General features: G+C 49.2%; 1 protein-coding gene across 7 annotated transcripts in view; it reads left to right on the top strand.

The window, feature by feature from the left end:
* The window catches only part of CARMIL3 (capping protein regulator and myosin 1 linker 3), an 88,088-nt gene that overhangs the window by 20,619 nt on the left and 43,470 nt on the right, over nt 1-23,999 (top strand). For all 7 annotated transcript variants that reach the window (XM_083472469.1, XM_083472465.1, XM_083472471.1 and 4 more), the window contains exons 3-10: nt 2,941-2,991; nt 5,469-5,528; nt 6,435-6,556; nt 10,333-10,430; nt 16,089-16,159; nt 16,870-16,943; nt 18,389-18,464; nt 20,252-20,340. In XM_083472469.1, coding sequence (XP_083328595.1) covers nt 2,941-2,991; nt 5,469-5,528; nt 6,435-6,556; nt 10,333-10,430; nt 16,089-16,159; nt 16,870-16,943; nt 18,389-18,464; nt 20,252-20,340 — 641 coding nt within the window. The remainder of the gene's footprint in view (nt 1-2,940; nt 2,992-5,468; nt 5,529-6,434; nt 6,557-10,332; nt 10,431-16,088; nt 16,160-16,869; nt 16,944-18,388; nt 18,465-20,251; nt 20,341-23,999) is intronic.

Here is a 23,999-nt window from a genome sequence, read left to right as displayed (position 1 = left end):
AGCGCGTCTTTCCCGCTGTCCCCGGACCTCTTTTGAAGCAAGGGGCGGCGGGGAGAAGATCGCTTCTCCCCGTTGCCAGCCCCGCAATCTCCGGGGACAGAGGGGAAGGCGCGCGCGCCTTCCCCTCTCTCCCCGGACCCCTTTTGAACCAAGGGGTGGCAACGGGGAGAAGCGATTCTCCCCACTGCCCCTTCCCTTGCTTTAAAACAGGTCCGGGGACAGAGGGGAAGGCGCGTGCGCCTTCCCTTCTGTCCCCGGAGATTGCAGGGCAGGCAACGGGGAGAAGCAATCTTCTCCCCGCCGCCTCTTGCTTTAAACAGGTCCTGGGACAGAGGGGAAGGCGCGCGGCGCTTCCCCTCTGTCCCCGGACGGTCTCCATAGGAACACATTGATTGATTTTCAATGCATTCCTATGGGAAACTCGCAAAAAGAAAAAACTTGCGGAACGAATTAATTTCGTCTTGCGAGGCACCACTGTACGTAGTTTATTTAATTTCATACGTGCATCTTCCTCCCCGTTTTATTTATCTTTACACCACTGATTGTAAATAATATCTATGTGGTGAACAAAGGAGTTTATAGAAACAAAGAAAGAAAGAAAGAAAGAGCGGTATAAAATTATTATTATTATTAATTGAATTTATAGATCATCTTATATACTGGGAGTCTCAGGGCGGTTCACAGAATAAAATCAAGATGTAAAACAACAAAATACGCAATAAAAATAAAAACAACAACCCAATAGACCCCCGCAAAAAGGACATAGGATGTCAGACAGAAATCAAATTTCATCTACATGACAACCCTGTCACGTAGAGTGGGCTGGAAGAGTGACTGGTGTAAGGATTTGAACCCAAGCCTCTCCAAATTCCTGGTCTTGGGCTACATACACCCCAGGCATTTAAGTGTCTGGGGAACGGTGCAGGGAACTGTAGCTCTGTGAGGGGCAAACTACAGTTCCCAGGATGCTTTGGGGGAAGTCCTGCGCTTTAAATAATATGGTGACACCAGGCGCTATTTCAGCTCCCTCTGACTGCTGGTCCCTTGTCCCTTAAGCAAACCAGAGGAACAGAGACGGAAAGGGTAAAAGACCCTCTAAACAAAGTGGGAAGTTTCTGAAATCGTTCTGGGGGCCACTCACACTGGCCCCTGTCCTTCCTCCCAGTGGTATGGCCTTGGGGAGCGACTCACGACCCTTCTTCCCTATTCCTCCCCCCAGCCCATCATTTCTTCTCTTCTCTCAAACTCTCCAGCTCTCGAATCCTGTCCTCGCAAATTAGGTCAGGGTTTGCAAATCTGCTGCCGGCAGCAAAAGTGGAGGTCGCAGGCAGGAGCAGACAGGGGAGGGGGCTGGCGGAAAGGAGAGGGGGGGACTTTGCGTCGGCTGATGCAAAAAGAGCCTATAGTTTCCCACCACCCCGTCCCGTCCCCCCCAAGGATTCGGAAGAGGGGAGGTCTTGGCAAAAATGGGGTCTGGGCCAAACTCCCTGCAACGGTGTCTTGAGCCTGTTTGTGAATTTGCCAGGCCATCAGGAGCAGTTAACCTCTAGGGCAAAAGGGGACAGGACACCCCCCTCAGCTGAGGGGCAACAGGGTGATCTTCCAATCACTGCATCAGAGGACTCCCCGCCAAAAAGCTACCACCTTCCCGCCCCCAGGTGGGTGCCAGGAACACCGGAAATCCATGCCTTTGAAAGGTTCGCTACAGGCCAGTATTCAACAGGTGCAGCCACGGGGTTGAAACGCTGCACCTGTTGAATTTCCACCTTCTGCCCCACATTGTGATTTAAGGCAAAACGTGGCGACTCCATTTACGGGTCTGGAGAGCGAGTGGAGTCAGTGTGAGTTTTCCCCCTAGTTAAGTTCTAGCACAGGGGTCAGCAAACTTTTTCAGCAGGGGGCCGGTCCACTGTCCCTCAGACCTTGTGGGGGGCTGGACTATATTGGGGGGGGGGGATGATGAAATTCCTATGCCCCACAAATAACCCAGAGATGCATTTTAAATAAAAGGACACATTCTGCTCATGTTAAAAACACACTGATTCCTGGACCATCCACGGGCCAGATTTAGAAGGCGATTGGGCCGGATCCAGCCCCCAGGCCTTAGTTTGCCTACCCATGTACTAGCACATACGCACCCTGTTTTTTCCTATTGGCACAGTTACACATTTGTTTCCTTGCTGTGACCCCCTGATTTCTGGAGTGCCCTGAGTACCATCATGGCTTAGAGATGGAGGAGGAGAGCGAGAAAGACTTGGCAGGCTGGGAAATCAGTAATTCACTTCCCAACACTGCAAATGTGATTTCCAGCAACTAGCATAATTTTTAGCTTGCTAAAGGTTTCTCTAGGTTAGCAGCTCTTGCGCAACTTACTCGTGAAGCTGTCGAGAGCTCATGCGCTGTAATAAACAGGATAATAGAACTGTAGCGTTGGAAGGAACCCTGTGGGTCATCTAGTCCAAAACCCTGCAATGCAGGAATCTCCAGGACAGACAGCCATCCAACCTCCGTTTAAAAACATCTAATGAACGAGAGTCCACCACCTTCATTTCACCACCACTGCACATGGTAATATTTTAATTCTGAATTTTCAAAAATTTTCGCCACGCACCCTGGGACCCGCAGGTTGGAGGGCAGGTAATAATGACACTAATTGTTAAAAGGCCAAATGGCAGACTTGGGGAAATGGAACGCTTCCCTGCCAGAATGTTGCGTCAGAGGCAAAATGTCTTCCGGAATAAACAAGTTCAACGCTCATCAGTATTCTAGAAGATCCAGGTTGGGGAGACATGTTTGGAGAGAGGTGGTGTCTGGAGAGACACAGATAGCAGAAGGCAGAAAAAGCAACGCAACTTCCACATGAGGATTGTGTCTCAAAGGGAAACAGAAAAGGATTGTGCTGTCGTTCACCTCTTCTGTTCTTCGCCCTTTTTCCAACAGGTGCTCACCACTTGGCGAATCTATCTCTTTGGACTAAAGGTACCAGCCAAGGTGAGTGGAAGAACAAATGAGAGATTTTGTGTGTGTGATTTAAAATACATTTATACCTCTTTACACACCGTACATTTAAAGCACAAGAAAGTATAGTTTTTGTTTGGGAATTGTAACTCTGTGATGGATAAACTACAGTTCCTAAGATTCTTTTTGGGAAATAAAGTGCTTTAAATGTATCATTGTGTACATCCCGATCTCTGAGCAGTGAGAGACTCCTTGGGTCCCAGTGCTTACCCCAGAGTTCGGTTTCCTTGGGACGAAGGTCCATAGAGACATTGGTGTTTTTAAGATAAACGGTTTTATTTACATATATAACCTGGCTCACTCCCAGAGATCTTGCTTCCCCATTAGGTTATTAGGGAAGCCCCAAACAGATCACTTTGGGATCCAGCACAGAGCAAGAGAAGCCTTTGGGTCTCCGGCTTCCAGTGTCAGCCAAAAAAACGTACATCTTGGCCTATTGTTCTCCATCGGGTGAGGTGGGAGAAGGCCCGTCTCCATGGCAACAGGGCAACCGCTTTGGACATGTAAATGGCGGTACTTAACTTGCCAGCTAAAGCCGTTACCTTCACAAAGGAACTGGCTTGGGTTTCTTCTTATCCATTCTAACCTCACGGGTACAGGATCACAGGCTTAGAAGGGACCCCTGGGTGTCATCCAGACTGACCCTTGAGGCGTTCCCAAAGTAAAGGAAAGATTGAACTCTGATTAATAAGAATACACACAGAGGCTTGAACCAGCAAGACTCTGGGAAGGGTGCGTATAATCATCTCTGTCTCCACCCTCCGGCCCAGGTCGTTTTATTCACAAAAGAACTTTTTACAGAGTGTTCGTAAGAGCCAATCAGATTTCTTCTGAGCATTTCAACAAACCCCACGTGGGGACAAAGTTAAACTACCAAAACGAATTACCGTATTTTTCGCCCTATAGGACGCACCGTCCCATAAGGCGCACCTAGTATTTGGGGGGGGGGGGGAAATAAAGGGGGAAAAATTATTTTCCCCCCAGGCGCGGGGCTGGGGCGGGGGAGGCCCGAGCTTCCCCCGACCCCAGCCCCCAAACAGGCAGCTCTCTGCAAGCCAAGGGAGCCCAGCGCTGGCTCCCGCTGCTTGCGGAGAGGTCCGCGAAGCCTGGACGCGCTGATCTCAGCGCGCGCAGGCTTCGGCATGCAGGCAACTCTCTGCAAGCAGCGGGAGCGCTCCCGCTGCTTGCGGAGAGGTCCACGAAGCCTGGAGAGCACCGACCCCTCTCGCTCTCCAGGCTTCAGCGAAAGCCTGCATTCACCCCACAGGATGCACACACATTTCCCCTTCATTTTTGGAGGGGAAAGAGTACGTCCTATAGGGCGAAAAATACGGTAAGCATACATATTTCTGGGGTAAACAAAACAGAACTACAGTGGTGCCCCGCAAGACGAATGCCTCGCAAGACGGAAAACTCGCTAGACGAAAGGGTTTTCCGTTTTGGAGGTGGTTCGCAAAACGAATCTCCTATGGGCTTGCTTCGCAAGACGACAATGTCTTGTGAGTTCCTGCTGTTTTTTCTCCTTTCCCCCCTTTTTCTAAGCCGCTAAGCCGCTTATCAGCTGATCCAATCAGCAGATAAGCCGCTAATAGCGCTAATCCGCTAATTCGTCAATGGGCTTGCTTCGCAAGACAAAAAAACCTGCTAGACGAAGAGAATCACAGAACGGATTCTTTTCGTCTTGCGAGGCACCACTGTACAAAGGAGTGGATTTGGCAACCCCTGAGGTCATAAACAAGCAATATACATGATAAGAAGGATGGCCAGGAAGACAGCGATCATTATCACCTTCAGGTGAGATCTATTTCCTGGCCCTAAGATTAACATAACTTGCCCACTATCTTTATGGCCCATGATGCCCTCCTGGCAAGCAACTGGAAGCAACTGGGCTGCATATGTGACTGGTCAAGAAAGAGAAATGGTCAGGAGAGAAAATGGCCAGAGATGCAGAGGGTTGTGGGATTTGATCAGAAATTATTGTCAGTGAATTAAACCCAGTCAACACAATGCATTCATCGTGGACACAATGGCTTGATGCATATTTTATAATTCCTCATAGTAATCCCACCTGACCCCACACTCTGGATATTTGCACTCCTACAGACCTTCCCCAAACCTATAGCAGTATGATGCGTATGCAGCCTAACAGTCATAGCTTCCTCCAGAAAATCCCGGGAACTGTAGTTTATTTATTTGTTATTACATTTATATAGCCACCTTTATCTTCCAAGGATCTCTAGGCTTCTGGCTCTCCTCCTCCATATTTCGTCCTTACAGCAACCCTGTGAGGCGGTTGTTTATGCCTCAGAGAGCTACGATTCACAGCATTCTTAAAACTCCCGTTCCCAGGATTCTTCAAGGGAGGTTATGCACTTTGAATGTGCACCGTGGACGCGACATCCGCTTCTGTTGCGTCGCAACAAGTGACTCTTCTTTTCCCTCCTGCACAGCTCGAATGCTCGTTCAATGTCCTGGAGATCCGAGCCTTAAACGCCCTACATCACAACCAGGTAGGAGCAGGGGGCATCTCCCGCAAAGGGGTGCTCTTACGATACGATAATCTTTGTTGTCATTGTCCCATACGGAACAACGAAATTGAAAAAATCTACACCAGACATTCAAAAACCAACAAGCCTGCTATCCCAGCTATCCCAGCCTGGTTAGCCCCCCAAAAACTCTGATAAGGTAAAGGGACCCCTGACCATTAGGTCCAGTTGTGACCGACTCTGGGGCTGCGGCGCTCATCTCGCTTTATTGCCCGAGGGAGCCGGCATACAGCTTCCGGGTCATGTGGCCAGCAGGACTAAGCCGCTTCTGGCGAACCAGAGCAGCGCATGGAAACGCCGTTTACCTTCCCGCCAGAGTGGTACCTATTTATCTACTTGCACTTTGACGTGCTTTCGAACTGCTAGGTTGGCAGGAGCAGGAACCGAGCAACGAGAGCTCACCCCGTCGCGGGCATTCAAACCGCCAACCTTCTGATCGGCAAGTCCTAGGCTCTGTGGTTTAACCCACAGCGCCACCCGCGTCCCTAAAAACTCTGATACCCAATAATTAAATACAATGTACTCCTGCAGAGACTACCTTACATTGCATTTAAAACCAAAATCGCATTTGGATAGAAACTGTTTCTCAGGCAGCTAGTCCTAGTCTTTATAACCCTGTACCTTCTTCCAGAAGGCAGAAGCTGAAAGAGATCATTTGCAGGGTGCGCGATCTCTGCAGCTTTCTTATGACACCTGGAAGCATAGATTTGATCCAAGGTGGGAAGAGTGCACCCAATTATTCTCTCCGCAGTCTTAACAACCCTGGACAGCATTGTCTTTTCCCTGACCGTGCAGCTCCCAAACCACACATGATGATGACATTGGTGTCTGTCGGGAGCTGACGACCTTTTGCCTTCCTTCCACATTCAGATCCTGGTGGAGACAGAGAAGGCCAACTACAGCTTGAAATTCCCCACCCCGGAAAGCGCTGACCAGGTCACGAGGCACGTCAACACTTCCTTAGCCAAAATCTTCCCTAGCCCAGCCTCTGTGTGAGTATGAAGAAGCCGTAGGGCGGGGAGAACATTGGCTGCGGGTGGCGGGGTTGCCAAATTCTCAGCCGTTCGCTGTAACTGCGCCTTTTACGACAGCCTTTGTGTGTGGGCGTGAGCAGAGGACCAAGGTGTGCTTCCGTGTTGCGGAAAACATGGAGGCGACGATGATGATGATGATGATAAACTACAGTGGTACCTCAGGTTACATACGCTTCAGGTTACAGACTCCGCTAACCAAGAAATAGTACCTTGGATTAAGAACTTTGCTTCAGGATGAGAACAGAAATCGTGCTCCGGCAGCGCGGCAGGAGCAGGAAGCCCCATTAGCTAAAGTGGTGCCTCAGGTTAAGAACAGTTTCAGGTTAAGAATGGACCTCCAGAACGAATTAAGTACTTAAGCCGAGGAACCACTGTATAGAAAAGGCCAGAATCGCACAGCACAATTCAAAGTGTTGGTGTTGACTTTTAAAGCCCTAAACGGCCTCAAAGGCCCAGTATACCCGAAGGAGCGTCTCCACCCCCATCGTTCTGCCCGGACACTGAGGTCCAGCTCCGAGGGCCCTCTGGCGGTTCCCTCCCTGTGAGAAGCAAAGCTGCAGGGAACCAGGCAGAGGGCCTTCTCGGTGGTGGCTCCCGCCCTGTGGAACACCCTCCCATCAGATGTCAAAGAGATAAACAACTACCTGACATTTAGAAGACATCTGAAGGCAGACCCTGTTCAGGGAAGTTTTTAATGTGTGACATTTTAATGTATTTTTAATCTTTGTTGGAAGCTGCCCAGAGTGGCTGGGGAAACCCAGCCAGATGGGCGGGGTACAAATAATAATTTATTTTTATTTTTTTATTTTTTTTATTATTGTTGTTGTTTATTTTCTTGTCTGTGTGGAACTGACTTCCCTTTCTAAATTCTAATGTGGAATGTATAGGATTTTCACCACAGAGATGCTAAAGGCTAGACTAGCAGCCTTCCCTCGCACCCGGTACCCTCCAGACACCCAATTTCTTGAGCTTTCATCCTGATCTGCTTGTGCATAGCTTTAATTGCACATCCAGCATTAATTCTGATTTGTTTGCAGAGTGTTTACGCAATAGCTCCATGGCTGGAGGCTGGGTGCTTCTGAAAACCAGTTGCTGGAAGCGGCAGGAGGGGGGAGTGCCGTTTTTCTGTTGCCCCCAGGTCTTGCTTGCGGGTTCTCCTTGCTTGGCCGCCTCGAGAACAGGCTGCTGGACTAGATTGGCCCCTGGCCTCATCCAGATGCCAGTCTCTTCTCATGCTTTTAGACGTCTCCCCATTAGCAATCCATAGCCCCTCATTCTCCAAGCCACAAAAAGTCTTTCTCTTTTTTAAAGTGGATTTTTTAAAAAATGCTAGGCCGTAAGAGTGCTTCAGACCACTTTATATCTGCGAATCTCCAAACTCCCGGAACGCACTTGACTCCCTCTTGTGTGCCCCACAACTCCTGTTCGTTCCAGCCAGGCTCCAGGGGCTCTGGGAGTTGTAGTTCAACTTGATTTGGAGGTTAGAAGAGGTTGGCACAGAGAGAGACCACCCTGTGCCTGCTGAGAAATATAGCTTTTGACAGTGGGGTTTCTCCCCCACCCCCCAAATTGTTTTCACACGAATTGATTTCTATCTTCTGGGGTTAACAACATCCTTGCAGTGGCGGAGATGGCTTGGCCCCCAAAGCCACCACCCCCCTCGTACCTACGGGACCGCCTCTCCTGGTATGTCCCACAGAGGACCTTACGGTCTTCAAATAAAAGCATCTTGGAGGTCCCGGGCCACAGGGAGGTTAGGCTGGCCTCAACCAGAGCCAGGGCTTTTTCGGCCGTGGCCCCGATCTGGTGGAACGCTCTGTCACAAGAGACTAGGGCCCTGCAGGACTTGACATCTTTCCGCAGGGCCTGCAAGACAGAGATGTTCCACCAGGCCTTTGGCCAAGGCACAGTCTGACCCCCTGTCTCCTTCTGTAATCCTCATAGAACTCTAGCCCAATGGTTGCCATCAATTTGAGTTGAATTAATTTTATAAGGAAATGATTTTAGAATGTTGTACTGTTTTATTGTTGTTAGCCGCCCTGAGCCCGGCTTCGGCTGGGGAGGGCGGGATATAAATAAAATTTATTATCATTATTATTATTTTTTATTATTATTATTATTTTGTCATGCCTCACCCTTAATCCCAGAAAGCCTGAGTCCATGGTTGTTCTGGTGCCCCCCCATTGCTGGTGTCTCATAAGCAGAGCTCTGCTGGAATAGGTCAAAGGACCCTGTGGCGCAATGGGCAAGGCACCTTGCTGTTGACCCGAAGGTTGGTTGTTCGAGCCCACCAGGGGCGGCTGTGGGCAGGATGCCTGCATTTCAGGGGGGTTGGACTAGATGACCCTTGGGGTCCCTTCCAACTTCTCAATTCTATGATTTCAAGAGTGGTGGTGGGGAAAACCTAGTCCAGTATCCTGTTCTCACAGAAGCCGCAGCGCGAAGCCCAAAAACAGGACCAGCGTGAAACAGCGGCAAAGCTCTCTCCCTGCTTGCAATCCCCAGCAACTTGTAGCAGTGGCGTAGCGTGGGTTGTCAGCACCCGGGGCAAGGCAAGTAATTTGCGCCCCCTAACCCATGGATTTGCGCCCCCTAACCCTAACCCCCAGATGTTGCGCCCGGTGCGGCCGGCCCCCCCTGCACCCCCCACGCTACGCCACTGACTTGTAGGGCTCCATTTCCTGACCCAGACAGCTGAGTTCTCTTGCAGGGGGATTAAAAAACCCCCTTTTTGAAAGAGTGGAAGGAGAAGGCAGGCAAACAGGCGACAAGTTGTTAGGTCGGGGCAGGCAGACGTTTGGCCCTCCGGACATTGCTGAACTACAGCTGCCGTCATCGCTGGCCATTGGCAGTGCTAGCTGGCACTCATGGGCGTTGTAGTTTGGCAACACCCGGAGGGACCAAAAAGGGTCCCCCACCACTGCGTTAGGGAAGAGGCGACCCCCAGATTTTCAGGGGTGTGCGCATATCCCTCGCACTTTCAGTGCAGCAGTGTGGCAGAGTGGTTTATGGAGAGTAGCCCTAGGAGTTCAAATCTCTGCTCAGCTATGAAACTTTACTGGGTGACCCTGGGACAGTCACAGTTTCCCAGCCTAACTTATCTCACCGGGTTAGGATGTCCCTATTTTCATCGGAGGAATGTTGAAAGGTGTGGATTTTTGTGAGGATTAAAGGGGGGAAACCATGGATACCACTTTAAGCTCCTTGGAGAATGCATGTGTGGATCAATCGATCAATAACTTGTCATGCACTTGTGATGCAGTATTTAGACAAGACTATCAGATCAGTTAAAGATTGGTGGCGGTGGGACTGTTACTATGATTATTTTATTGTTATGCTGTCCGTTGTTGTGCTTTTTTATTACAGTGGTACCTCGGTTTTTGAGCGTCTCGGAAGCTGAACGTTTTGGTTTTCGAACACCGAAAACCCGGAAGTAATTGCTTCCATTTTCGAACGCGCCTTGGAAGTCGAACATGTTTTTCCACTGCATGTTTTTCAGTTTTTCCAATTGAACTTGCAGCCAGCCCTTTGCGCCTCGGTTTTCAAACATTTTGGAAGTCGGACGGTCATCTGGAACGTATTGCGTTCGAGAACCGAGGTACCACTGTACTATGCTCCGTAAAATGTGTGTTTAATGTCGTACACAGTTACACTGAGATCTTTTGATTAAGGGAAGTATATAAATTGAATAAACGATAACAAAATAACTTCTCCTTCTCCTCCCCTTGTCGCAGCTGCCTCATACGCCATGGGACCGTGGAGACCCCAGAGACGCCGCGGGACATGTCCCCCAACTCTGAAAGCTCCAGCTCCACGACGCACAGCATTTGCGGTGAGGGGGGAAGATGGAGAGGCGAGGGGGGGGTGGCGGCCATTGGGTGTGTGGAATGTTCCGGAACCTGCCAGGGTTTTCCTCCCGCTTCCCAGCGCCCAGAGAGGCAGGTGGTGCGATCTTCATTCACAGGAAATTATATGAAATTTTAATTACAGCCGCTGCATTATGCACTTAACCCACTGACCCGAATCCCGGAAGGGGTGTCCTGAAGAAAACACAAATTGCTTTCCTGGATCGGGCAGAAAAGTGCATTTAGCCCAGCCTTCTGTCTCCAGGGCTAGCAGCCAAATGGGCCTCGGAGGCCCACAACCCGGGCTTGGCGGTCAGAGGCATCTTCTCAAGCCTGCCTCTTAACAATGGGTAATCAAAGGTATATTGCATCAAGGCAGGCAGAGGTTTTCAGCCTTTCTGAGTCCACGGCTCCCTTGATCAACTGCATTCTTTCTGCGGCACCCCTGTGGGGCTCAGGAGCCCAGTTATGTTACCCCTTGCCTGCAGAGCAGGCAGACCCTCACACCCCTTTTCAAACGCCCTTCTCTCGGATTCCCCGCCTTGGGAGTCCTCTGGGCAGCTGCTCCTGGTCTCTGAGCTGCCCCCCATGACCCATAGATAGGTGCTTCTTCACACTGCCCCACAGGGGCCTGGGACTTGCCTGTCTACTCCCAATGTGGGTCGTATGCAGCCTGGGACCCACGTACCTACGGGACCGCCTCTCCTGGTATGCCCCGCGGAGGACCTTAAGGTCCACAAATGACAACACTTTGGAGGTCCCAAGTCGCAAGGTGGTTAGATTGATCTCAACTAGGGCCAGGGCCTTTTCAGTACTGGCCCCGACTTGGTGGAACGCTCTGTCACAAGAGACCAGGGCCCTGCGGGATTTGACATCTTTCCGCAGGGCCTGCAAGACGGAGCTGTTCCGCCTGGCCTTTGGTTTGGACTCAGTCTGACACTTATGTCTTCCCTCCCCTTATGGTTTTGATTAATAATAATAATAATAATAATAATAATAATAATAATAATAATATTTATATCCTGCCCTCCCCAGCCAAGGCCGGGCTCAGGGCGGCTGACAAGCAATAATAAAAACAAGTTGAATGAATACAACTTAAAAACAAGATTAAAAGACAACATTAGGACATGGAAACATTAAAATGCAGCCTCATCACAGGAGGAGAAAGGGCTACTACTAAAATGAGGCTGCATTTTAAATTGTATTTTAACTCGTATTTTAACCCGTATTTTAATGAACTGTTTTTTCTCTTTTTCTATTGCGTTTTATTGTAATTTTATTGGTGTTAGCCGCCCTGAGCCCGGCTCTGCCAGGGAGGGCAGGGTATAAATAAAATTTTTTTATTATTATTATTATTATTATTATTATTATTATTATTATTATTAACAGCAAGGGCTGGGGCCAGCACCTTACTCACTTTGGGAGGCAGCAGTGGGCCCTGCGAGGCCTGCATGGTGGAATGGCACCCCCTCAGCACTGGGCACTCAGCTCCCAGGCAGGCATTGCACACAGCAAGCACATGAAAGGCCAGCACAGTGCCTGCCTGTCTGCCTGCCTGCCCAGCTTCCCACCTATCTGTCCATACCCAGCTCTACCTCTCTTTCAAATCAGAACCAGTGAAGGCGGTGAAGGTCCTGTGTGAGTGCCTGGAGGCGGTTGGAGGATGGATGGCGGCGATTGAGGTTGAATCCTGACAAGACAGAAGTACTGTTTTTGGGGGACAGGGGCGGGCTGGTGTGGAGGACTCCCTGGTCCTGAATGGGGTAACTGTACCCCTGAAGGACCAGGTGTGCAGCCTGAGAGTCATTTTGGACTCACAGCTGTCCATGGAGGCGCAGGTCAATTCTGTATCCAGGGCAGCTGTCTACCAGCTCCACCTGGTACGCAGGCTGAGACCCTACCTGCCCGCGGACTGTCTTGCCAGAGTGGTGCATGCTCTGGTTATCTCCCGCTTGGACTACTGCAATGCGCTCTACATGGGGCTACCTTTGAAGGTGACTCGGAAACTACAGCTAATCCAGAATGCGGCAGCTAGACTGGGGACTGGGGGCGGCCGCCGAGACCACATAACACCGGTCTTGAAAGACCTACATTGGCTCCCAGTACGTTTCCGAGCACAATTCAAAGTGTTGGTGCTGACCTTTAAAGCCCTAAACGGCCTCGGTCCAGTATACCTGAAGGAGCGTCTCCACCCCCATCATTCCGCCTGGACGCTGAGGTCCAGCGCCGAGGGCCTTCTGGCGGTTCCCTCATTGCGAGAAGCAAAGCTACAGGGAACCAGGCAGAGGGCCTTTTCGGTAGTGGCGCCCGCCCTGTGGAACGTCCTCCCATCAGATGTCAAAACGATAAACAACTACTTGACATTCAGAAGACATCTTAAGGCAGCCCTGTTCAGGGAAGTTTTTAATGTATGATATTTTAGTGTTTTTTGGTTTCTATGGAAGCCGCCCAGAGTGGCTGGGGAAACCCAGCCAGATGGGCGGGGTATAAATAATAAATTATTATTACTATTATTATTATTATTATTATTATCCCAACAGCAAGCGCTGGCAGACTGACTGGCCGGACTCCCTCCCTCACTTGCTTGCTTACTCTGAGTCTGCCTCAGCTGCTGGCCACCAGCACCCAATGGCCAGCCCCAGAGGCACCATTTGCCTGCAGAGCTTGTAGCCAGGGCTGCAGCAGCAAACAGCTGTGCAAGCCTTTGGGAGGCAAAGACATGAGAGGGCGTCAGAGGATGGAGGGAAGGAAAGTAATTTAAAAATTAATCCAGAATGCGGCAGCCAGACTGGTGACGGGAAGCGGCCACCAAGACCATATAACACCTGAAAGACCTGCATTGGCTCCCAGGACGTTTCCGGGCACAATTCAAAGTGTTGGTGCTGACCTTTAAAGCCCTAAACAGCCTCAAAGGCCCAGTATACCTGAAGGAGCGTCTTCACCCCCGTCGTCCAACTGAGGTCCAGCTCCAAGGGCCTTCTGGCAGTTCCCTCACTGCGAGAAGTGATGTTACAGGGAACCAGGCAGAGGGCCTTCTCGGTGGTGGCGCCCGCCCTGTGAAACGCCCTCCCACCAGATGTCAAGGCAATAAACAACTATTTTAAAAGACATCTGAAGGCAGCCCTGTTTAGGGAAGTTTTTCTGTTTGACGCTGTATTGTTTTTGATATTTGGTTGGAAGCCGCCCAGAGTGGCTGGGGAGACCCAGTCAGATGGGTGGGGTATAAATAATAAATTATTATTATTATAAGAGGGACAGAGGCCGGTATTGCCTGCGGCACCCTTGACTATCATTCAAGGCACCCCAGGGTGTCACAGCACACTGGTTGAGAACGACTGAAAACAGGGAAGCTCCATGTCAGGCTAAGACATGGGTAGGCAAACTAAGGCCCGGGGGCCGGATCCGGCCCAATCGCCTTCTCAATCCGGCCTGCAGACGGTGCAGGAATCAGTGTGTTTTTACATGAGTAGAATGTGTGCTTTTATTTAAAATGCATCTCTGGGTTATTTGTGGGGCATAGGAATTCGTTCATTCCACTGCCCCGCCCCCCAATATAGTCCGGCCCCCCACAAGGTCTGAGGGACAGTGGACCGGCCTCCTGCTGAAAAAGTTTGCTGACCCCTGGCCTAAGAGATTCCATTTTCTCGCTGCCTGTGACAAATAGGGGTTTGGATTGAATTTGACAGTGACTCCCAAATCCCCCCCCCCAACGGATGACTTCAAAATTCCTAAGGGTCTTGACGGACCACTTAAATTGTTTTTCTACCTGTGGTAGCATTTGTAATGTACTCTGCTAGGGAATTAATGCTTCTTAATCTTGTTTTTATCGCTCCTTTTATTTCTCACGCCCTTCATTTTATTGTATTGCAATTTCAATCCCACAGAATCCAAATTGCAATACAATAAAACCAAATGTGAGTGATAAAGATCCAATTGCAAATCAATAGGAGCCTTGAATGCGACGGGTGTGACGCTCCCATCTCCAAACACCAAATCCACAAGCCACCTGGATGAAGTTTGTGGATTTCTGGTGGTCCACAGACCACAGCATGGGAACCTCTAGGCTGATAGATTTTCAAAGCTCTTCCGAGCCAGCCTTTGCCGCTGCATCTTGTGGCTTTGAGTTCCACATGCTGTTTTGCATGGGGCAAGGCTTCCTTTTGCATCTCCTGCGCAAACCAGCATGCTTGCAGCCGACCAAGATAAAGATAGCACACCAGCTATTTAGCAGCAGTCGATATTGGGTGGGTGGGTAGGGGGATATATGATCCTGTGACCCACACGTGTGGGGTGAATCACCAAAGAATTGGTGGGTGTCTAGATTCAAAATGCTGGGCTTTACACACTCTTTAGCAGAAGAGGAGCCCCAGCAGCAGAATTTGAACTCACAACATTAAGCAGCAGTATCGTGGAGAACGCAGCCTCTTGAACCCCTTTCATATCCCGTTTAGTTGCATACAGCGCTCCCCATTTTCTACCCCTCCAAGCATTGATCAGACTACACCAGTTTAGTAAACTTAAAATGCTTTACTTACTAAATGTTCCAAAAGTCAGATTTGTGCATTTATCCAAGCAGCAGCAAGGAGAACACAGGCAGAATATTCTTGGGCAGAAAATACAGAAAGATATCTTCAAACACATGCTCCGAGCTTGGAGAAAACGTCCTCCCTGGTGGATGACATGGCACAGAAAGGAAGGAACAGGAAGAGAAGGCTTCACTTCCCCTCACTGGAGAAAAGGGGGTGTGACCTAGCTGAGTCTAGGAATCGGCCTCTGTGGTCTTAACCCCTTCACGCATTAACTAGCACTCGTGCCTAGTTATGGTTGACTGCAATTTCCCACACACCTTGGCTAAAGAAATGCATTTTGCAGGGAGGAAGAACCAAGAGAGGCATGAAGAGGGCGAAGGAGAAAGTAGCGTCACGCAGGCACAGTCTCAGATTTCTTGGGGGAAACTTTGGAGAGAAGGAGACTTAGGCAGCTGTGGGAAGCTTCAGTCTCTGCAACAGCTTCATAGGACTTAACAGATGGACATAAAAACCAGTTAAGAGACTTATGCTGCAAGATTGGAAAGGCAATCCTGGTTGGATGAAAATCTGACCTGCTTACACTTGTCTGTTTCGTTTAGACATCTCTTTAGACTGCTGATATTAATGTACAAATTTAAAGCACAATGGATGAAATATTCCTATTACCCACCGGCTTTTATTGTAGTGGCTTTAATCATTATTATCTTTTCACAACGACAATGATTTTCATATTTTTTAAAAAATAAAGGGAAAGGGAAACATTGGGTTAGATTCAAGTTTTCCTCACCAGGAGGGGAGAACCATGTACGCCACCTTTTTTGCTCCTTGGAGAAAAAAGGTGAAATGGGAATGCAAGATACAAAGAAGTTGGCCGTGTCGATTCATTTCTGTGGGTCTTCTCTGAAGTAGGACTTACGCCAGACGTTTGGGTTGTATTCCACTGGCTTTTCCTCAGAGCACACCCACCAGAGTGAACAGCCGTGGTGAATTCAGGCCTGTGAATTCCAGTAGGTCTACTTGGAGTAACAGTTAGCTGAAAGATGAGAATGTTTACAAGAACGAGGCCTTCGTACGAGGATCCTGAGCGATAATATGCGCCCTTTTGCTTTTCCTCAGGAGGCTTTTCGGAAACCTACGCGGCTCTCTGCGACTACAACGGACACTCTTGCCGAGAGGAGGTGCAATGGGTAAGTCGGTGGACCCGATTCTGAGGTGCCCTCTCCGATAACCTTGAGCAGAGAGACCCCCTTCGCCAGAGCAAGGGGGTTAGCGATTGTATCCTGAAAAAGAAACCGCCAGGAAAGTAGCAATTGCTCAGGATGTGGCTGCTTTGTGGCTTTCTCACCTCCTCGCTGGCCACAAGGACTTTTAGGTGGAGCAACTCGCACGGGGTGGCGGTCCCCACCCCTTCCGCCTCGCCCAGGGGTTTGTTGCAAATCGATGCACCTTCGCTCGGTTTCCGAAACCCTCGCTTCCTGCTCTTCTGCTCAGAAACAATATGCAAATCTGCTCTGGGAGGTTTCTGGGCGAATGTGACAGGCAAATCCAGGCCACAGTCAGTGATGATGGCAGCCTTGGATAAATATGTGTGTGGTTTTTTTTTTGGGGGGGGGTTGTAGCGGGAAGTTTGGGCTGGAAATAGAGAACCTAGGGGTGGAGAAGATCTGGCAGCAGAATGGCTTCATGTGTGTTTTGTGGGTGTATGAAGATGGATATATTATCTTGGTTTTTGTGGTGGGTTTACCTCTTCCTCCATTCAAAACTCTGAATTGTTGTGGGGGGACAGGACAGGAGGAGAAAACCTTCTTATATTGCCCTGAGCTCCTTAAGGGAAACTATATTAATCATCAACTGATTTCTTTTCTTTCTGGCTACCTTCTTATCCCTCGCGCTGCAGGACGTGGACACAATTTACCATTCCGAAGACAACCGGGAATTCAACCTCCTCGATTTCTGTCACCTGGAAAGCCGGTGAGGAGAAGCCACGTAAAACCACCTCTGTTAATAATAATAATAATAATAATAATAATAATAATAATAATAATAATAATTAATAATTAATTATTTCTACCCTGTCCATCTGGTTGGGTTTCCCCAGCCACTCTGGGCGGCTTTGAACATTAAAAACTCGCTTCCCCCTACCCTACCCTGGTCCACTCTCCATGTAGCCCCACAGACCTCAAATCCATCCTCAAACTGCTATGCGCTCACTAGGTGACCTTAGGCAAGTGCCTCAGTCTCTCCCCCTTCTATCTGCAGTATGGGTCTAATAGTGCCGGCCTACCTTGGAAGGCTGTTGTGAAGATTGCCTTGTGAAGCACCCAGGTCACCCACACCATACATTTAAAGTACACGGCTTCCCCCAGAGAATTCTGGGAGCTGTGGTTTGTGGAGGGTGCTGGGAATTGTAGCTTGGGCCAGGGGCAAACTGCAGTTCCCAGGCTTCCCCTGGGGGGAAGCGATGTGCGTTAAGTGTACAGCCAGTGCCGGATTTATGTATAAGCTAAACAAACTATAGCTTAGGGGCCCCCATCTCTTGAGGGCCCCAAAAAAATTAAAAGGAAAAAACCCCTGGATCTACATTTCCAAAATACAAGATAAAACACAAATACAGTGGTGTCCCGCAAGACAAATGCCTCGCAAGACGGAAAACTCGCTAAACGAAAGAGTTTTCCGTTTTGGAGGTGCTTCGCAAAACGAATCTCCTATGGGCTTGCTTCGCAAGACGAAAATGTCTTGCGAGTTCCTGCGGTTTCCCCCCTCCCCCCCTTTTTCTAAGCCACTAAGCCGCTTATCAGCTGATCTGATAAGCCGATAAGCCGCTAAAAGCCGCTAATAACGCTAATCCGTCAATGAGCTTGCTTCGCAAGACGAAAAAACCGCTAGACGAAGAGAATCACAGAACGGATTCTTTTCGTCTTGCGAGGCACCACTGTAAAATGGCTTTAGATACCTATTAGGTCCATAAGTATAGCATATATTCAACACAAACAACAGCAACAATTTGTTGTTGACAAAGGACAACTGGACATATAAAGGGCCCCATTACCTTCAGTAGCTGAGGGCCTCATCAAACCTAAATCCTGCCCTGTTGGGCCAACATAATTAACAGGGCACTGAAATATTACAGAGGTCGAAACGAAACATTGCTAAGGGAAGTCGGATATAAAACACGCATTTCAAACGGCACAATTAGCAAGAGAATAAAATCAGAAGAGAAGGTATCTGCTGCCGTCGCCGATGGTGGTTCATGGTGGGCAGAAGCTCGGGCCCCGTGACTTGAGTCTGCACTGAGAGGCAGCCAAGATTGGCTCAGCAGCCTTAGCTTTTTGCAGCTGGAGTCAGTCCAGGCAAGGACTTGCCACTCCCTCCCCTAATCCCATTTCCCTCTCCCCCCTTTCTGCTTCTCCTCTCAGGGACTTGGCTCTGATCGTGGCTGCTTTGGCATACAACCAGTGGTTCACCAAACTCTACTGCAAGGACTTGCGGCTGGTAGGTCTCCCAAACTGTGGGCAGGCAGCTGGGTGCTGATTGGGTCTGGAGGCAAGGAGGCTACCATTAGGTGGCGCCAGAGCCCACGACCGGCAGAGCCAAGTAATTCAAGTTTGGTCCTCCTCTCTGCCGAGTCCTGCAAAGGCCACTCTTGAGACGAAGGAGGAGGAATTCTGACAGCCAGTGACAACCCTGGGACTGGTTTTTAAGCAGGAAGGCAAGTCAGGGGCTGGCCAACAGCAGTGCAGTGTAGTGGTTAGCGTGCCAGACGAAGATCTGGGAGAGACCAGGGTTCAATTTCCCGCTCAGCCCATGAAGCTCACTACTGGATGACCCTGGGTCACTCTCACTGCCTCTCAGCCTAAGGTAAAGGTAAAGTGACCCCTGACCATTAGGTCCAATCGTGGCCAACTCTGAGGTTGTGGCGCTCATCTCGCTTTACTGGCCGAGGGAGCCGGGCGTACAGCTTCTTGGTCATGTGGCCAGCATGACTAAGCCGCTTCTGGCGAACCAGAGCAGCGCACGGAAACGTCCATTAGCTAAAAACCATTAACTTGAGCACTTGAGCCAATGTATAACAGGAACCCAGCTGTGTAAACAAAGCCCTCTCCTTTATCAGTCCGTGATGCTTAATGGATGGCCTTGTCAGTTCTGAAGTGGAGACGGGACGGCAGGGCTGGGGCTTATTTTATCTTGTAGGTTGTAAATATCTTGACACACTGACGCACAGACTCTGCAAGACAGGGTCTGTCAGCCCCCACGGCTGGAGATAGAGATGGCGTCAAGGGAAACTCCTATAGCTGAGTGACCCTCTTAACCCCAAGATAAGAGTACAGGAACAGGAACATCTGTTTATGGTCATGGATGTCAACTTACGTGTATGAGGCTGGATTCCTGGGGAAGGGGGGAGAGGGTGCCTGGAGGATATATATATACTGTGTGAAATCTCTCTTTCTTCAGACTTGCTGTAAACTGACCACACAAGTGCCTTTCTGCTACTCCGGAGAGCAGAAATAAAGAAAATAATAATAATAATAATAATAATAATAATAATAATAATAATAATAATAATAATAATTTATTATTCATACCCCGCCCATCTGGCTGGGTTTCCCCAGCCACTCTGAGCGGCTTCCAACTGAATATTAAAATATTAAAATCAATACAGCATTAGACATTAAAAACTTCCCTAAAGAGGGCTGCCTTCAGTTGTCTTTTAAAAGTAAAATAGTTGTTTATTGCCTTGACATCTGCTGGGAGGGCGTTCCACAGGGCAGGCGCCACTACCGAGAAGGCCCTCTGCCTGGTTCCCTGTAACCTCACTTCTCTCAGGGAGGGAACTGCCAGAAGGCCCTCGGTGCTGGATCTCAGTGTCCGGGCTGAACGATGGGGATGGAGACGCTCCTTCAGGTATACTGGACCGAGGCCGTTTAGGGCTTTCAAGGTCAGCACCAACACTTTGAATTGAAACGTACTGGGAGCCAATGCAGATCTCTCAGAACCGGTGTTATGTGGTCTCAGCGGCTGCTCCCTGTCACCAATCTGGTTGCCGCATTCTGGATTAATTGCAGTTTCCGGTTCACCTTCAAAGGTAGCCCCACGTAGAGCGCATTGTAGTAGTCCAATGTCTTTCTCGGAATCAACCTTGGTGTCTTTTGACTCCTTCCTCCCTCTCTGGGAGCAACGCTCACCCTACCAATCGGTAAAGTCTAAGAAGGCTACACCACCCCGTTCGAAGCACCCACCACAACCTTCCCTGGCACCCACACCTCTTCTTTCCTCCCTAGGGCTCCGAGGTCGCTGAGCAGGTTCTTCACACGGTGAGCAAATCCCACCACCTAGAGGAGCTGGTGCTGGACAATGCGGGGTTAAAAACGTGAGGCATTGCTAGATTCACCTTTGCGCCGCTGCATGCGGATTGGGGGCGGGGGAGAGAGAGTCTTCCGGTTTCCGTAGGATCCTTTCGGCCGGGGCCAAGCCCAGGGGCGATGCTGAGGGTACGCCGCAAAGTTCGGGTCCAATTTTTGCGGTGTGCACCTTCAGCACTGGACTTTCTGCACATTGCTGTACTTTCAGTCGCAGAGAGCCTATTGCTATTTCTATTGCTATTTCATCACTTGCAGTCTGCACCGGTGGGAGGGGCTTGGTGGAATGGGCGGGGCTTGGTGGAATGGGCGGGGCTTGGTGGAATGGGAGGGGCTTGGTGGAATGGGAGGGGCTTGGTGGAATGGGAGGGGCTTGTGGATGGTATCCCCTGACGTTTCCTGTTCTGGGCACGTAATGCAGGTCTTTCTGTACCTGCGCATGCACACCTTTTCAAAGAAATATTCATAAATCCCAGTAATGTCATTTTAAGGTTGCAGGTTTTTCTCCCAATATGGGGCAGCTGCGTATTCCTGCAGCGCAGCGAGTTGGACTAAATGATCCTCAGGGTCCCTTCCAACTCTGCAATCCCACAATTCTTTGAATACTCTGGGGTTTTGCTGCACTGCCGCAATAAAAACATACCACCTTGCAAAGGTGTGTACACCCTAAAAGATGGGTTTAAGGCGGGGAAACAACCTGTAAAATGAATATCAGTTGAGTATACAAGCGCATATACTAGCAGCCTTGTTTACCATAGTTTGGAATGGGCAAAATTGAAGTTTATTCTGGTTTCCTTGCGAGGGGATATAGTGATTTCTTTCTTTTTGAAAAAAAAGAAAACAGTACTGAGACCTTGTGGAAGGGTGATATTCACCTGACTTAAGACTTCCACTATCATCTGTCTGTCTGTCTGTCTGTCTATCTATCTATCTATCTATCTATCTATCTATCTATCTATCCATCCACACCAGGCATAGGCAAACTTGGCCCTCCAGATGTTTTGAGACTACAATTCCCATCATCCCTGACCACTGGTCCTGTTAGCTAGGGATCATGGGAGTTGTAGTCCCAAAACATCTAGAGGGCCGAACTTGCCTATGCCTGATACACACACACACACACACACACACACACACACACAGCTGTACCTCAGGGTCACGGGTCCGAGCCCCACGTTGGGCAAAAGATTCCTGCATTTCAGGGGGTTGGGCTAGATGACCCCCCAGGGTCCCTTCCAACTCTGCAGTTCTGTCGTTCTGATTCTATGTGTGACTCCCTTCTAAACATGCTGAGATTCCAGCGCATCTTCCACATGCGGCTGTGAGTATCAGTTGGTTCCCTCAGGCTGCTGTGAAACAATATAGCAAGAGAACTTTTTTTTTTTAAGCCTGAAATTAAATTTTAAGCAGCAATTAAATTTTTATTTATGATTTTCATTTTTATACATTTCAATAATTTTACAATCGTTTTAACATTTTGAAACTTGACTTCCTTCCCTCTCTTTCTGCGGTTCCTTAAATATTTTTTAATATATTTTATGCATATTACAAATTAACTTAACTTACTCATTTATTTTTCTACTTTAAATATATACTGTACTCACATAAAATGGTAGGCTATTGCAATAATCCTGCCAATGTTCTTATCTGTATACTGTTTGTTTGTAAATATTTGATAAACCATTTCCATTCTTTTATAAAAAGTTTGTTACCTTGATTTCTTGTTTTTCTGGTATTTTTTGCCAATTCTCTGCAGTTTGGGTAGTTTTGTCCCTATAATTCCCAAAAGGAAAGCTTATTATTATTATTATTTACAAACGTTATTTTAAACATATTTTTCAATTCATTATATAACATTGAAAAATATTGGCTGGCCTTTGGACGATGACAACATCATGTGGACACAGGGTGGGGGGGACGACCCCTTTCAATGCCTGAATGACACCCATTCCAAATATACTATCATCCGGAAGCACCCTCATTGCATTCTGAACAGATTAATCTGCTTTTATTTTGCTTTATATCCCCATTTTCGTCGGGAACTCAGCACGCAGAAAGTGGAGGTTTAACCCGTCCCTTCCCCAGCTGCGATCCTGACGGAAAGCCGTCCTTTCCCACCACCTTCTTCCACCCCCGGTGACAATTTTTAATTCAGGAAGGGTTAAACCTGGTTTTAGAATCGTGTGTGCAGTTTTGCATCTGGGAGCCTTTGCGCTCTTGAGTTCAGCGGATCTCAAGAAAGCGATTGGTGGTACATGCGTGTGTGTTCAAAACAGAAGCTGTTATATACCTTTGTGCAAATTAATTGAAACAAACAATGTAGCTTATTGTACAAAACTCACTTACACATGTATAAAACTCACATATACGTACATTAGTAACGGATATGACCTTCGCTGTTTTTAAGCAGCATTTGAACACGGTTTGGCATGGAGTCTACTAGTTTTGAACAGTTACTGTTGATTTTCGGATCCCTGTGTCACACTTGAATCAGCGCCTGAATGAGCTTCTCTGTAGTCGTACAGTCTACAGCAGTGTTTTTCAACCACTGTTCCGCGGCACACTAGTGGCGAGGAGAGGCCGCCCAGCGCGGGGCTCTCGCCGTCTGCCTGCCTGGCTGCCTGCGAGCTCGGCGGGCAGCGCCTCCGTCCGCAGCGCCCGCCTCGCGGCTCTCATTCCCTGCCCCTGCCAAAGCTCACCCAGCCAAGCCGCGCTCTCCTTCCTGCCTCGCTTTGCTGCCTCCTCCCCCCCCCCAAGCTTGGAGGTTCCCCGGCGCCGACCCGCAGGTTTGACCCCCTCCTCACACCTGTTCGCGCTCCTTGCACGGAATGGGGCGGATGGGGAGGAACGGGGCTCGCCGCTGCCTCCGCTCGCCCTCCCCCCCTCCGCCGGCGGTCCCGCGATTCTTGGCTTTTTGGCGGTTGGCACAGAAGGAAGGCAAGGGGGAGGGAAAAAAATTGAAACTTACACTTTCGTGCGTCCCTCCCGGCGTGACGCTGCGCGCTGACGTCACGGGGCTGTAATGGTGGTGTGCCTCGAGATTTTTTTCATGAAACAAGTGTGCCTTTGCCCAAAAAAGGTTGGGAAACACTGGTCTACAGCACGGAGGCGACTTTTGCACATAGCCCACAAATTTTCAATGGGATTTACGTCCGGGGAATTCCCCGGCCAATCAAGTACCTGTATTTGCTTCTCTGTCATGAATTTCTTCATCACTTTCGATGTGTGACAGGGGGCTATGCTGCTGCAGTGCCCCATTATCATCAGAATTCCTCGGGTTAAGTACTTAATTCGTTCTGGAGGTCCGTTCTTAACCTGAAGCACCACTTTAGCTAATGGGGCCTCCTGCTGCTGCCGCGCTGTCGGAGAACGATTTCTGTTCTCATCCTGAGGCAAATTTCTTAACCTGAGGTAATATTTCTGGGTTAGCGGAGTCTGTAACCTGAAGCATATGTAACCTGAAGCGTATGTAACCCGAGGTACCACTGTAACTCTTTTCCATCTCTGGAGTACAGTGGTACCTTGGGTTACATACGCTTCCGGTTACAGACTCCGCTAACCCAGAAATAGCGCTTCAGGTTAAGAACTTTGCTTCAGGATGAGAACAGAAATCGCGCGGCAGCAGCAGGAGGCCCCATTAGCTAAAGTGGTGCTTCAGGTTAAGAACAGT

This window comes from Podarcis liolepis, assembly GCF_965112155.1.
Source record: "Podarcis liolepis genome assembly, chromosome: 13".
Classification (NCBI taxonomy): Eukaryota; Metazoa; Chordata; class Lepidosauria; order Squamata; family Lacertidae; genus Podarcis; species Podarcis liolepis.
The sequence above is the reverse complement of the archived record's forward strand: the minus strand, read 5'-3'. Positions and strand labels throughout refer to the sequence as shown.